Genomic DNA, 16,268 nt, shown 5'->3' on the forward strand with positions numbered 1-16,268 from the left:
AAAGGATATTACAGAAGCAAGTCGATCTTAGATTGCTCAATAACTTTAGGTGTATGAGTAGATCTGCAATTTGTCTGCAGGATGCTAACTAGAGAATATTAGCTTCCATTACCTATTAGCTATATTAGCTTTAAATGTAAAATTAAAAAGGTAAAAAGGTATTGGGGTAGAAGGTTAAAATGTCTACATTTAGCATTTCTCCAGGCTATCACTTGAAACTGCCTGACTGCTTGAGCTGATGGAGTGAGTGCTAAGTGGCTGTACATTCAACCACAGCCTACTGTCCTTGCAGTAATTGTGCTGCTCCACATTCAGTAGACAGGGTGAGCGTAGCACAGACAGTGACCCAAGCCCGAACACATCCTTCCAGCTGAATGAATGCGAAGGCCGAGGAGAAATTATAGGGACTTAACAAAACAGCCCCTGAAATCCCGTTATTAGTCCTTTTTTTGTTTCGTATATTCAGTCTCCTGGCAAAAAGATTAGGCGATTTTAAAGCGCCGCGTAATCTTCTTTAACAGCTTATCAAAACTTTAATGATTTGGTTGATAAAGAGCACAAAGTTAAGTAGCCGGTTAAGAGGATAACTCCCCCAGTGCAGTCTAGTGATTAGCAGATGAGAATTGGCAAAGGCTGAAAATCTGAGGTTGCAAATCCCACTTCTGCTTCTTGTTCACTTTGAGGGGAAGAGAAAACTCCATTTCGGAGTAATCGTTTCAGAAACTGATAAATGAGAGTTATCCTTGTGTCCTTTAGAATCCTTAAACCGCCCCTCACCCCTCCCTTCTTTTCCCCCCTTCCCTCTCCACTCAATCCACTCCATCTTTATTTACTTACTTACTTATTTATCCATATGTCTCATAAAGGAAAATATGCATCAGCACCAAATTATGAGCTGGATTCTTAAAAAGCATGGCCTTGAAATGGTAATGTCAGCATGCCACGATCTGTAAGAATGAAGCACACATGAGCCGCCTACATGCTACATGAGATAAATGTGTGTTGGCAGGGGGGTCATGGATATCATCCCTGATGCTTTGTTAAGTTTTGACAGCACGGTTGGGTCATACTGCTTTGCTGCTATGAAGACATTTGTGCTGGATTTCATGTAAAGCAAGCAGACTGGCTGTAAAATTAGAAGTGTAAAAGTGTAATGTTCATTTCATGTATTTTACTGCAAAACGATTACATTTCTATTAAAGGACAGTCCTGGAGCTCAGCTCTGTTTGCCACCATGTCTAACCGAAGCTATTATGATCAAGTTTAACTCTGAGGTGCCACATAAAAAATATATAAATGAGTATTTTTTTATTATTATACCTACTAACGTGAGCCGACACTGGTCATTTTACTCTAACAGCAGACTTTGTACAGTGTGTGTGTTAATGCAACCATCAGCCTAACATCACATGATGAATACCACAGGTGGAGGGACACAGGAGGGTCTTGGAATGAAACCTCCTGCAGTAAACTGTATACTTTTAGTAACATACCATACTAAGTTTAGCTCAAGCTGTTTGGTCTCTTAAATATAGAATAAACATTAACATTTTCTAATGTTCAACGTTTATGTTGTGAGGTCTGAACTGTGGTGTGAACCAAACCATGACGTTTGTGTACAATTAAACCCCTAGTTGGTGCCAATTTCTGTGTTACAGGAAAAAAAAAATTAAGAGATTAATAGCGTGTTCAGAGATGCCACTCACAAGTAACCCTGACATAATATAGTTGATTATGTCTCACATTTTGTGCTTATTAAAGAACATATATTTTTCTTCAAGCTGCTCACATTCAAAAATATGCCTACTGTCCACAACAACAGACAGTATGTTGTAATTTTTCAGATTATCGGATTATAAGACGCACTTAAAATCCTTTAATTTTCCCAAAAATCATCAGTGCGCTTTATAATCCGGTGCACCATATGTATAAATTCTACCAGTCAGGTTGTAAGTAGCAGTAAAGCCACTCTGCTGAAGTCCAAACAGTGAAGTTTCTCCAGCACCGAGGCTGGAGCAGCATTAGCATTAGGCGCTAAGTGTAGCACTAGCTCTTTCGCTATTTAGAGGTGAGTATATCGAACTGTAATCTGTGTGTTTACCTTGTTAAAACAAGCTACGTGGAATAAATAGGAAGCTAATATCACCCTGGCTTACAGGAACACTCAGGGTTCCTCAGTGTAGCGCTGTTGGGTAGCATTTACTAGTGCCAAGTGCTGCTAACTGCGGCTACCGCTGCCGCTAATCGTGTCAAGCACTGATACTAACCACGCTAAAGATGGAAGTTTTAATCAACATCGAGCGCTCACTTGACCTTGAAAGATTGTTATTTTTTTTAAATAGTTACAGCTTTGTTTACTTAGGTGCCCCCAGTGGCGAGACCTGCTTAAATTAAAAGGGAAACAATCCTTACTATTGTCACATAAAATGCGCCTTATAATCCGGTGCGCCTTATGTATAAAAATAGAGCAGAAGACTTTTATTGGTAGTGCGCCGTATAATACGGTGCACCTTATAGTCCATGAAATACGGTAGTAGAGACGTTAGTACAACTTTAAACAGTGTGTTTCCTTATGTGTCTTTTGCTCAATGAGTGATGCAATTTGAAAGTGGATGATGGAAATGAAAGAGAAAGGGACCGATTTGGCCTCAGAGAGGGTGTGCGGGGTGTCGTGGGGCGTCGCAGGGCATACGCGTGTGCGGGGTGGGGTTGTGGTGCAGAAGAGATAAACCCAGGCGCTTACCTTTGCTGTACACCACACAGTTGTTTTTGTTGTCTTCCGCTCCCTGCCAAGTCACATCCAACAGCCACCTGGGGCCCGAGCTCAAAACCACCGGGACTGGGGCCTTGGTCTTCTGCAGGAGGAGAGATAACACACACACACACACACAAACACAAACAGAGAGCATTAACTTATTTTGAGGTGATTAAGGAGCACATTAATAACTTGGCGTAAAGCTATAAACATGAACTCTTTTTGTAACACATGAAGAGTTGGAGCTGGAGGATCTCTCACGTGACTCTCACAGATGATTCACTGGAGTGTAGGTCACATTACACAATTTTACACTCCAAACACTCAACCAAGAGGGATGTGTGACTGACTAACTGAAAACATGGTGACATCCACTGCAATTACACTTAATGTTGAAGTAACAATGTCTGTACGCAAATATCATATGTGCTAAATATTGTCACTGTTATCCATTTTTGATGTTTTTCACTCTTTGACCTAATGTGAATCTGGGCATTGTTATTTACACTAGGTTTTATGATGAATAGACCAATAAAAATGCTCAATTTTACACTGACTGATTATTCACTGTTTCTTTCTAAATCAAGGGTATTTAAATTAGTTCATCCTAGTGCTGGGAGATATGGGAAAAATCATATATCACGATATGTAATTTTTTAAATCACGATGACGATATATGTCATGATATACCACATTTAAGTATGTTTTCAGTTATTTTTCGAAAAATATGACAATAATAAAATTGCTTAATTTTTCCAACTTTATTTCAAAGTGGCATTAAACCAAACTTTCACAAATGAGAATTACTACCTTTTAGTGCAGCAATATATATATGTATCAAATGAAAACATATGAGGGAGATGCAGTAGCTCATTTTGTCAAAAGAACAATGCGTCTCCATTGTTCATCTCTCATGAGTTATAACGTAAAGCATGTCACAAACTGGCGTGTCCACACGTGTCTGTCAAATAACGTAAAGCAGCGGCATGCAAAGTGACCACGCCAATACACTTCATCGTAGCCTACTTTACATATTTGCATGAATAATTGATGAAATTACTGTAGAAACGATAGGGACGATAGAAGGTAAGTAGCACGATAGACACTTTTCTATCATCCCCACAATATTTATCGTCATATTGCACACCACCAGTTCATCCTGTTTTTTTTTTTTTTTGTTGAAGTAAATGTCTCTATCATCCAGCGAACATTTTCTACCAGATATTAGAGCACTGCTGTGAGGATTTGATTGCATTAATCAATTACAAAAGCTTTAGTGAGTTCAGGTATTGGATGAAGCACTATCATTTCAGAGAACACAGTTACATTGTATTATATCCCTGTTATATCTAACCTTGGACTGGCATGAGGCATGGAGTCAGCAGTTGTAAAATGTAAAAATGTAAAATGATTAAAATGCAATCTGACAGATTCTGTACTGGTTGTTTTTTTTAGCTATGTTTGCAGATGGATTAAAGTGTGAAAAACAAGGCACAAACAACAACAAAAAAATGCTGTTTTACTTTTGTTACTTCAGCTTTTGGCTTCCCCCAGTAAGAGCAGAACACACTTGGTTTTGTTGGAGTTTAGTGTGTTCATATCAGATCAGCAACATGTTTTGCAGTTTCTGTTCCAGCGTTGCCCTTAGAGGTTTAAACCCATATTTCTGTAAAGCTGCTTTGTGATCTCTGTTGTACAAAGTGCTATATGAGTAAAATTGTAGTACAGCCTGGGTAGTGGATGATTCCTGGTTGTTTTGCCTTAAAAAAAAAACTGGTGGAAAAGAGATATTCAGTTTTTATCTTCTGCTTCAGTTTGGAAGGTTCTGCAATGTATTCAAGGCTTAACTGTGATAAAAAGAGGAGGACAGCATGTGGAACAATGGAGTGAACTCATAAAGGAAGCAACGTTTGGAGGCTTTTATATGGTATCTGGGCAAGGTTCAGAAAAGTCTTCCTCGGTGTACTTAAGGTCCAGAGCTGAGAATTATGAGAATTTTCTTCCTCGGTGATCCTGTATCAGATCTCCTCGATTAGCTGTCTGATCTTGGGTGCCTGGGAAAATTAGAAAAAAAGAATGCAGATGGCTTTCAGCGAGGGGGAGAGGGCGGCGGAGGAGCAGCGGTTTTCGCAGGTGAACTTTGGGTGCATTGTCCCGCGTTTATCGCATCACATCTCGCTATTTCCTGCGAAAAAACGGCCTGGGAGGAATTTAAAGAATCAGTATCCATTTCAAAGGCCGGCGGAGGTTACATTTGGTAATGCACCGGCAAATTATTCTGAATGGGTAACGTCATTTTTCTTCTCGGGCTCAGGGTCAAACCTGGTGCTTTAAGTTATTTCTATAAATCAAAAGCAGTGAGATAGGGGAGGGCAGGCTTCTCCGCTGCCCCAATATGGAGAGAGGGGCCACTGTGGCTACTGAGCTGTTGTGTTTATTTTCCATGTGATTCTTATTCAATTTGTATTTTTTAAATGGCATTTTCCCTCCTTACAAAGGGCAATGAGAGCCTGAAGTATATCTTCACTCTGTTTTGGTGTACAGGGTGGTGGTGGAGGGAGAAGGGGGGGGTAAGTTGGACTGCTGTTACAGTAGCCTATTACTGGCAGGGAAAATGTCAGTCTTTCTAGGCCATTACTTGTCAACCCCCGGGCTCTCCTTCATTAGAGTGCTGCAGAAATAGTTTAGCTAAGAGAAAATGGACTGGAGACTCCACGTGCTCTATCTGTTCATAGGAGACTTCCTCTCGAAAGACGCCATTACCGTCGCTGGCTTCAGCTCTCCTGAGAATTCCATATGCTGCTGTGATTTGATTGTGGGCACTGTACACCCCTCTGTTCCGCTCTGTACGATGCCATGAAGTGTATTGATGTTGTGTGATCCAAACAGACGTCTGGGTGCTGAGCCAAACCAAACTGAACCAAAATTAAGCAAATCCGTGTCACAAATGTAAGCTGTAACCTCTTTAACCCCTTAAAATGTCTTGTACCGTATTTGGGCTACAGGTGTAGGTGATACAAACCCCTTTTTTTCTGCCATAAAATTACTTATTTACATTCTGAAAAATTAATGGCTTTGAAATCTCCTACAGGACATTTGGAGAAGCTGCCTGTTTTCTCTGTACTCCACTTAATAAATCCAGATCAGTAACAGTAATCAAGCCAAATTCTTGCATGTTTGAAAATAGACATAAAAAACTAGATAATCATAATGAAACTAAAGGTTTGTTTGATTTATTTTCTGGAAAATTGAATATTGATTTTAAAATGAAGTTCAGGAAAGAGGCAATTTTATGATTTCTTTGCATTATATTTTGACATTAGTAGATTTACTTATTGCTATATTTTTATAGTATTTCTATTACAATTACAATTGTGCTTTTTGGTAATGTTTCTTATCAAACATCAAAGTTTTTTTATGTAATGCTTGAATAGAAATCCTCCACATTTTGTGGTGTAATGTCAGGTAGACAATTGACAAACATCCTGTCCTAGTAAGGAGTGTGAGATGGCAGGAGAAACATTTCTAAATATGTATAGTCCAGGACCAGAGTTGGGGACCACTGTCTAAAGGGATCTGTGAGTTGCACCACCTGCCAAGCATGTTATTACGTTTTATAGCCATTTTTGAAGGAAAGCATTGTTTAGTAGTTTTGTCTAAAAAAGGTTGTTTGCTAAAGGCTATGATTAAATTTAGAAGCATATCAGCTCAAAGAAACATCTGACGCTTTAACTCTGACATCTGCTCTTCTTCATTATTAATGCACATGCAAATGTTTTGGACCACTGGGGAAGATTCCTGTGAATAGATCAGTGAGCAGAAGATGAACTCTCATACTTTCAGATTTCACTTTTCATCTCACAGATAACTTCTTTACCAAGTTCTCTAACCTTTATGACAATTATTAAAGCTACATAATGTTTACAGTCATCATTAAGAAAGGTCTGGTGATGCACATTCTGATGATAAATCAGTGGTACAAGGAACATTTCATTAGTAAGAATGGACTCAATACATTACAAACAACAATATAAAGTTGTTTGTAAATAGAACTAGGCCAAAATCCCCCACACAAACTCCTACAAATGTGATATTTGCCAAAGTGGGTGTCAAAACTGAGCATGCAGAGTCCTCTAAATTTTGCTTCAGGCCTTATAAAAAGAATTCCTATAAAATTATAAAAGTGTCATTATTTTACATTTGCATGCCACTGTATGTCTCAGCATATTTGGTTCAAATTTGGCAAAATTTTGTTTCTTCTCCAAAATGCAGAACCTCATACATAGCCTTTTAACCTGTATGTAGCATTAACATTCTGTATAATCCCCATGGTTCAAAAATGATCTGAAGACAATATATGTATCCTGATGGTGTAGTGTCTATAATGTTGGGGAAAATATAAAAAAGTTAAAGCTTTTTACAAGTTTTTTTACTATCTTTTCATTTTTTTTCTGTTATCATTTTGACATTTCAAAAACAAACGAACTAGAAATTGTTTTTAAAAAAGACTCTTTGTAAATAACTTTTTATGTAGAACACTTTTACTTAGAATGCAGTTGCTAAAAATATATATATATTTATAATTACATATATTTTAAGATGTATTTACTTCTGTTATAACAATAAAAGGGCTAAAAGATCAGATCTACAAAGATTCTAGAGAATTATTGGTATTATACAGAACCCTTTTTTTGTTCCTAAAACTGAAGGTGCCAGATAGGAGTGGGTGATATGGCCCTAAAATAATATCAGAATATTTCATAGTATTTTCGCGATAACGATACTCTTGGCAATACGATAAAACATTGAATAAAAAAAAAAAATCAGGAATACACTACTGCAACAAAATGAAAATTAAATTGTATTATTGTATATGATATGATATGGCACACCCCTGAGATATAAAAAAAAAATACCAGAATTTGATCAGATTTGTAACAAAGTAAATGAGTTAGAAAGTCTTGATACTAATAATGCACTGCAAATATCTCCATATATCCAGGATTAAAGTAAAATAAATGATACTGGACAGATATAATCTGTCTCTAGTAGATATATAATGGGAAATGAGAAAAGTGCAAATTTTTATTTTGCTAAAAACAGTAAAAAAAGTAGTACCCTGATAATTAGGCTATAATTTCGTTCACAATATTTAAAAATATTGGCGATATTATTGCATCCGATATGATATGGCACACCTTAGTGCTAGATAATAATTATTTTCATATCTGAATAAAAATCCCTAGATTCCCCTAAATTATACACTTAAAACATTATACACAGTCGCCCAACTCAGCAATAATTTCTATGCACTTTCTGTGGACACCTGTCCCAGTGCCGGCAGCGAGAGAGAAGACGCTGGTCATTTAAGTCGGCTTGTGTTACTCATCTCAAATTAGTCATACAATAAAGTCTTATATCCAGGCAAAGCTTCAAATCTCTCAGTCCTGTCAAAGGGGTGCAGAAGACCGTCTGATTGTTGCCCCGACGACTATCTAAAATGAAAATCGGATTAACCCTTTCTTTGATCCTCTCAGTCCGAAGCTATTCTCTTGTCCCCAAGCTGGAACCCCTTCTCACCCCCCCTTTCTATCTCATATTCAATTCAATGATTGTCAACTGCCATTTTAGTGCAGATATGGCTGCTGAGTTGATCAATTCTGGACCACCACATAACTGCAGCAATGCATACAGTAAATGGAACAGTTCATCTGCTACACTAATATCAATGGAAGGTTATAACATGTTAAATACTGAATTTAAATATAAAATATTAATATCATCTATTATGCCATAGGGTATAATAGGGCATAATTATATTTTCATAGGGGCTTTTGTGGTGACAGAATAGACATGAGCACAGTCCAGTTACACAGAAAGAAAGCAATAAAATGTAACTGATTATTTTTCGTGAAAATGATCTTGCCAGGCTTTTTAAATGGCTGCACATATCGCCTTGTAGTCAGTTGTATTATATCAGTATTAATCAGTGCCGTCACACAAAACCTTGTTTCTCCATTTGTACTATTTTTTACATAATGTAAATCTGACAGTTGTGTTAAAATTTATTGATGAATGGACAAAAATAATTGCTCTAAAATTCCAAGGGTAAAAATACTTTTACAACGACTTCCATTCAAAGTCACAGACCCAGCTTTACTGAGATGTGATAATATGCAGCTAAGATAAGAAAGAAAAAAAAAAACAAAACATTAAATTATGTATTCTACTTTTAATTTAATAAATCAAACCAGTAATCAAAGTGCAGTATGTGTGCACAGGTCCTATATGTTCCTCTTTCATTAAGGCTGAGCACCTAATTTAAGCACATAATTACACAAAATGAATCTGTTTTTGATTAAAGTAATACAAGAATATTCAATGCTCAATTTACACTATACAAATTACATAATTATACAATAAATTTACTTTTTGTTATCAGTCTGTGATAGAGAAATTGCATAAATAATTTCTTAATTAATAACTTAAATTAATAAATTATAAAATTATAAATTTCATTTTCAAAACTGTTAAATTCAGGTAACAGGAATTCCTGAATTGTTGTAAGATTTGTTAAGCTATTTTTACTATTTTTATAATAAATTATTATGGTTCTTAAAATACCCTTTACATCCCGATAGCAATTAATAGAACAAATGATACTGATAATTAAAAATAATACAAATTATCATCTGTGGGGCTACAGGAGTGTAAAAGCCTAGTCTAATCAAATAATGTGCAATGATTGGAGCATTCAGACCACATGAACTCTGCCTGTCTATCTACCTGTCTAACTGATTTGGGTTCAAAAGGATGTAGTGAGAGATACACAGTTGTACAGAGATTGAATAAAGCTAAAGAAAATTTGCTTTCATTTTTCTACAACCTCATTTTAAGCTGCACTCTGAATACAGAAAAATAATATTTTTATTTAAATATTCTTTTTAAATCGTCTTTTAAAAGAACAGAACAAACATAAAATAAATATTGTTATAGAAATATCCACAGTCACTAAATGTACTTACAAAGCCAATTCACAGAGTGTGGAAGTATGTAAGTGATGATGAAATGGTTACAATTTCTTTCAGCTTTCAGAAGTTTGTATAAAGGGGTAAAACTGAAAGTGAGTAGCAGCAGTATGTTTAACAGCTGGTTGAACTGTGGACGATGTGTGCGCGGGTGGCTGGCCTGCAGGCTCTCTCTCTCTCTCTCTCTCTCTCTCTCTCAGTCTTCTCCCTGGCCTCTCGTTTTCCAGCGTGCCTCGCTCCCCTGCCCGCCTTGTAAGAGATACAGTGAAGGAAACAGTGTAGTCAGCGGGCCGGTGATTACAAACTGATGCTCCGAATTCGCTATAAAATGAAAATCAATATTTCCACAAGTCGCTGCAACATAAAAGATAACCTTCATTGATTTTCCCTGACTTAGGCTCACGCGATAAAATCTAATATAAATTTTCACTCGCTTGGATTTGGATCAGAACGGGGGCGGGGGGAGCTGGGGAGCTGCCGATAAGTTCCTCTTCCTTACATCCGTTAGAGCTGATTTTCTTTTTACCCTCCCCCTTTTCTTCCATCCTGCTTTCCTTCTTTCATTCCTTCCTTTTTTATTCCATCTATCCTTCCTTTCCCCCTTTCTCTCTCTCTCTCTCTCTCTCTCTCTCTTTCTCTCTGTCCTGAGCTATTTATAATTGGCCCGGTGTGAGCAGAAAAAGCCTCTATCAGGAATCTGCTCTAATTTTTTTTAGTGCTGGGGAAAGCTAAAGCCAGTTCCAGATAATTTGGAAATTTCAGGGGGAATTGTGATGGGAGCTGATGGCGGTGGCATTGGGGGGAGGGAGAAAAAGGAGCTAACCTGTAATAGCTTGTGTGCCCGACTCTGATTAAATGTTGCTATAGATGAAAGGCCCAGCTTCTGCGCAATAAATTAACCAATCGCGCAAATCCCAAATCACTGCTAATCCGGCCTTGATACCATGATCCTCTGATCAGCTGAAGGAGGTGAGGGGAAAAAGAGTGGCTGGTGACACTTGCAGCCTCCATCACTTCCAGCTCACTCTGTAAACAGCCGGCTAATGATAGCACTGCTGACCGCTGCCTGTGACACCCAGGATCCTTTTTAACCCGGCTTTTTGCTCTCTGGCCCGGCAGAAATCAATCCTCCTGAGAGGGTGAGAAAGTTTATTTCTGCCTCAACTCTCTTCCAGCTGCTTTATCTCTCACTGTCTGTTCACCTTTTCCATTTCTATTCTGGAGGAACCAATACAGAATGAAAAGGCGTAAATCGTAAGGCTGTATGTTCTATGTTTCTTTCAGTGGTTAAAAACAAAAAAAAAACACTAAAGCTAAAAACGCAGCACATTCAGCAATATCAGCGCTGCTTCTTGGAGAAACTGGGTTGTCCACAGTAACCAGCACATTTCAGAAACATTTTAGAAATCTGGGTTAGACCATTCTGATGAGTTTTTGGGGGGAAGTGGTTATGGTAATGGTTTCTGCATGCTAAATAAGGGTAGACCACTTTCAATTTATAAACCAGGGAACCGTTTTCATTACAGTGTTAGATTTTTTAATGTATATAAATAATATATAATATAATATATAATATAATAATATAATATATAGCTAAGATCCATCTTTCTTAATCCCACAGTGGAAAAAAACTTCCAACATTAGAGCACTGCAAAGAACAAAAACAAACAATAAAAATACAAGAAAACATAAAAAAATATTATATATAGCAAGGACATAACATATTAACCATGTAGGTGAGTGGACAGGGTAAAACAAACCCGAATTAAAAAAAAATACAATTATATATTACATAAATATAATATAAACGATAAGCTCTTGTTTGCTGCATATTAAAATACAGCACCATTTTTTAATTAATTTAATGCTAATTATTTATCCCAAGTAATGTCTGGCTTATTTCCAAAATATAAATATATCACAGATATCATTTTATATGAGAAATTTCTAATTGCAACTGTATAAATTAAACAAGGTGCAAATGGCAACTAGCCAAGTTTACAATCGTTACAGGAAAAGAGGAAATACATAAATAATTATTTTTGTAATACCTTACATCTAGTTAACATATGACATCTACTTAAATGCAAATAAATAAAAAGATAAATGAATAACATAAAGCTTTTATAAAGCTATTATTAACAGGACAAATAAAAATGAACCTTAGTCACCGTAAGAACTATTGTACTAATTTATGCTTACAGTATACCTGAGATTTTAATAATTGTGGCACTGCAAATTGCTTTAAGGAGCACACACACTACCCACACACTCTGTTTTGCTTTTTTATAAATTAACCTTGAATAAATGATATGCCGCTAAAATACAGGACCAAGATGTAGATATTTTATTCGATTTCTTTGGAAGATGAATTAAAATGAATATTTAAAGCTTCTGCAGAATCTTAATTGGATATCAGCAATTTGAGTAAAGAGTAATCAGGAATTTTCTACCATTTAGCCTGCTTTATTAAAGCCTCCTACGCAATAAAGCTTAAGCATCCATTCAGTAAAGCATCTGAGAACTGAACAATAAAAAAAACCAAAACCATGTGACCTGGATTTAAGCTTGTTCTGTTCCAGGCAGGAAGATCCACTTCAGCTCCATAGCAAGTAAATGGTCAATGTCAAGCTGACATGTTTGGAGGGGAGGTGGACATGGCCGTGGTGAGGATGTGTGTGTGTGTGTGTGTGTGTAGGACAGGACTGGACCTGTCCTAAGACTCTGTTTACAACCTAAAGCACCCTCACACACCTCGATAACGCCCTCCACAATTAGTTGTTCGCTATGATGAAACAAATTGCATGTGGTCAACTGGAAATTTCATTAAGGAAGATTTACCTCCAGCTGTCGTTATCGCTGCATATTAATATTTCCCCTGGCCTGCGGGATGGATGGCTTACAGGAAACGTTGCCCCCTCCCACCTCATCCCCTCTTCCCCCTTCCTAGAAGAAAAAAATGTCCCAGTCCTATTATATACATGCAGAACAAATCACAGACTGAATGTTTGAAAAAAAAAAAAAAATCTAAAGTAGCACTAATTTACCCTCCCCGTTATTTATATTACAAAAATATGCAAACAATAAAAAAGGAAGAAGAAGAAGAAGAAGAAAAGGAAGAAGAAGAAATTGCACGCTAATTCCCTTTGGAGATAGATCTTGGCGGCTGCCCTGTCATAAATCAGAGAATTTTCGATATGAAATGAGGCAAGCTGCTCTAATCATTTCTGCATTTCAAATTGGATCACTGGCTCAATCGCTTGGCTTTTAAACTGCTTGCCTAAGAGCAAATGTGAGGTGGGAGATAATGGGGGAGAAATCTCTGCTGCGCCGTGCTGTACTTAGTTTACTGCTTGAGTGAAAAAGAATGCTTTCTCTGCCTCACCCCTCAACACTCCCACACCCCCCCCCCCCCCACGCACACCCCCTCTGCCTGGCTTTCTCTTTTCAACTTTGTTAAATTGACTTTTTCTTTTGAAATCGATAAAATTGAGAATCGCCGCACCGCCGCCAATCTTTTAAGGAACACCCATTAAGCTTCACACAAGCCATTATTTTCTGCCATTTGCAGTTGCTACAGAGATGCGGCGCTGAAATATTGATTCAAAATCACCTTTTGCAAAACGGCGTTTGATTGTATACTGATTCACTCTGCACATATGCTTTATACGGCACTAAATAAAAAGATATTGTTCGATGCTATGCTCACATTTGAGGTTGACTGTGTATAGAAAGTGACAGATGATTGTAAAGATACTGCAGTAAGTCATTCATGTTTACAGAAAGTGTATAGAGAGTAAAATAATTATGTAAAGATAATGTGGTATGTCATTCATGTTTAGAAACAATGTATAAAAAGAAAAAAAAATGGAGAGATAAATCAGTGTATTAATTATGTATAATTATAAAAAAATATAGAAAGTAAAAAATATATAAATATACTTGAATATGGATACATTTGTAGAAGTAATGTATAGAACAAAAAGTTAAAGATTAATGTAAAGACATGTCTGTATGTCAAACATTTACATATAGAAAATGAACAATTAACTACAATTAATGTATTAAGGTACTGCAGTATGTCAATAATATAAAAAAATAAAAGACTGATTTAAATATCATTCAGTATGTCAATAATGCACAGAGATAAAGCAAATAATTAATGTAACTATGCTTTAAATATGTTGATTATGTATAGAAAGCAAAATATTGTTGTAAACATGCCTGATTATGTAAATACTGTATAGAAAGTATTAATATAAAGATACTGCAGTATGCCACTGATGTATAGGCATATTGTGTGTGTTCTGTAAAAATAAATGATCAAAACAAAAACACTTCAAAATGCTTATAATGTATAGAAAGTGAATGTTTAATACATTTAATACATAAGCTTTAGCATATTAATAATATGCCAGGAATCAGTAATACATTAATAAATGATTTCTTTACTACATGACAGATTGACCATTTTATTGACTATTTAACATTCTCTATACCTATATAATTTATTGGTAATTGGCTGATACTTTTCCTAAAACAAAAGATGCAAATAATGAAGCAGCTCAGACTGAGAATAGAACAGAGTGGTAAAACGGAAGGCAGGAGCTACGTGTGTATGAGTGTGTATGAGTGTGTTTGTGCGGTGAGGAGGTCGCTAGCCAATTCCGAGCATCTTACATTCTCCCAAAGCTTCGGGCGTGGAGGTATGTTCCAACTCTAACGCCATCCAGTTTAGTGCATCCTTAGCTTGCCTTCAGGACAACAACCCTCTCTCTCCCTCTCTCTCAGTTTTTCTCTTCTTTTTCTCTCTCTCACTCAGTTGCACACATACAAACAGACACACAATACTTCCCTAGGAATACAACCACTATGCTTTAGATATTTATTTCACATCTGCTTATTGTGGCAAAGCCACAAATATTTAGTTATCTGGGAAAAGGCTCTATATGTAGATATGTCTATATGTATATGTAGTTACTTCCAGTACATTAACCTGCACAAACAGAAACAGGTCAAGAACAGGTAAAACACCTCCAGGAATGCGGACCTGCGAGCACGATGCTGGTGAGCAAATCACAGCGCGATTCACCCAAAGTTGAATATGCTTTGTAGGTGCACAACTTCACTTATTGAAAAAGGCATGAGTGCACAGAATTCATAATGCTTTGCTTTGCATTCTAATAATGACTGGAAGGGACAGAACATGCTCTTCCCTTGTGCTCCGATTCAGCTGGCGAAGTGACATGCCTGTTCTACAGTCCTCGCCATTTAAATTTGAATTTCCCCCTTTGAATCCAATCGCCGCTTCGTTTGATCTTCACACGCGCCTCACAGTCACCTCCTGCAGCAAGAGGCGCCAATGGGAGACCCATAATAGGGCGCTCCCTCAAAGTCCTGTTAACCTGGACGAGTATATCCGTGCCTGGAGGGAGCAGAAAGGCAGGTGGCATCTGACCAGCCAGCAGATTTTTATTATTACACCCTGTGCCAACACAAACCCACCACAAGAGGCAAAACTACACATACTCTATTCTGTGGAAACACATTACTTCATGCATTATATTTTTATGACTTATTTGCATATCAATACATGTGCCAGCTTTCACCCAAACAGGAACTCATTAACCAGCTGATTTGGGGTGTAAAAAAATGTTGATTTATGTTTTCACAATGACCAACTGATCTCCAAAACCACAAATAAACCAGTATCAGAAAGCTATCAATTTTGTGTTTTACGAATTTTTTTGTTTTTTCAAAAAATGTAAAATAGAAAATGTAAATGTATCTTTTTTTTTTTTTACAGTATCACAATACACTATCCCCATCACTATGTCCCAACCAGTGGCATAGTATGAGTACTATTGGTTCTCTAAAAAAAAAACAGTTGTAAGAGTGTGATGAATGTGTCAGTGTGAAGAACCATTTAAAGGTTTTAAGAACTCCACTTGACAATAAAAGTCTTTAACACATATTATTACCAACATTTTTTTATGGAAACAATATAATTGCTTCAAGCACACTTTGAACCCTCTGAACCTTCTCCATTGACTAATATTGAATGGCTAACATCTCCAAAAACAAGCTAAATACTCCTGTGGTTATCCATACCTATGTATTCTAATGGCATTGGCAATTGTGGTTTTACCTTATTTGAATATGACACTATAGCCTCCTGTAGATGAAGGTTGAATTGCAACAGTGTAAGGGTAAAAATTATGACTGTGATTATATTCAGGACCAGGGTTGAAGTTCAGGGATGTAATAAATGTGAATTTTAGAGATACAGTATTCAGTTGAAGACAAGATAATGATAAATATCTACAAAACATCTAAAAGCATCACCTCAATTTTCTCATGTGCAAAATGATAATGATTTATATGATGAAATATAAGTATATTTCTGTAATGTCCTTTTTCTCAGAGCACAAAAACATTCCGACCAACAGCCTGTAAATCTGAAAAATCACACTGCGTCCAGTTTG

At 36.8% G+C, this 16,268-nt stretch overlaps 1 protein-coding gene across 5 annotated transcripts in view; it reads right to left on the reverse strand.

Moving 5' to 3' along the window:
* The window catches only part of zfpm2a (zinc finger protein, FOG family member 2a), a 181,697-nt gene that overhangs the window by 62,338 nt on the left and 103,091 nt on the right, over positions 1-16,268 (reverse strand). For all 5 annotated transcript variants that reach the window (XM_007242116.4, XM_007242115.4, XM_049467525.1 and 2 more), the window contains one exon: positions 2,744-2,855. In XM_007242116.4, the coding sequence (XP_007242178.3) occupies positions 2,744-2,855 (112 nt within the window). The remainder of the gene's footprint in view (positions 1-2,743; positions 2,856-16,268) is intronic.

The sequence above is a fragment of the Astyanax mexicanus genome, chromosome 1 (assembly GCF_023375975.1).
Source record: "Astyanax mexicanus isolate ESR-SI-001 chromosome 1, AstMex3_surface, whole genome shotgun sequence".
In the NCBI taxonomy this organism is placed as follows: Eukaryota; Metazoa; Chordata; class Actinopteri; order Characiformes; family Acestrorhamphidae; genus Astyanax; species Astyanax mexicanus.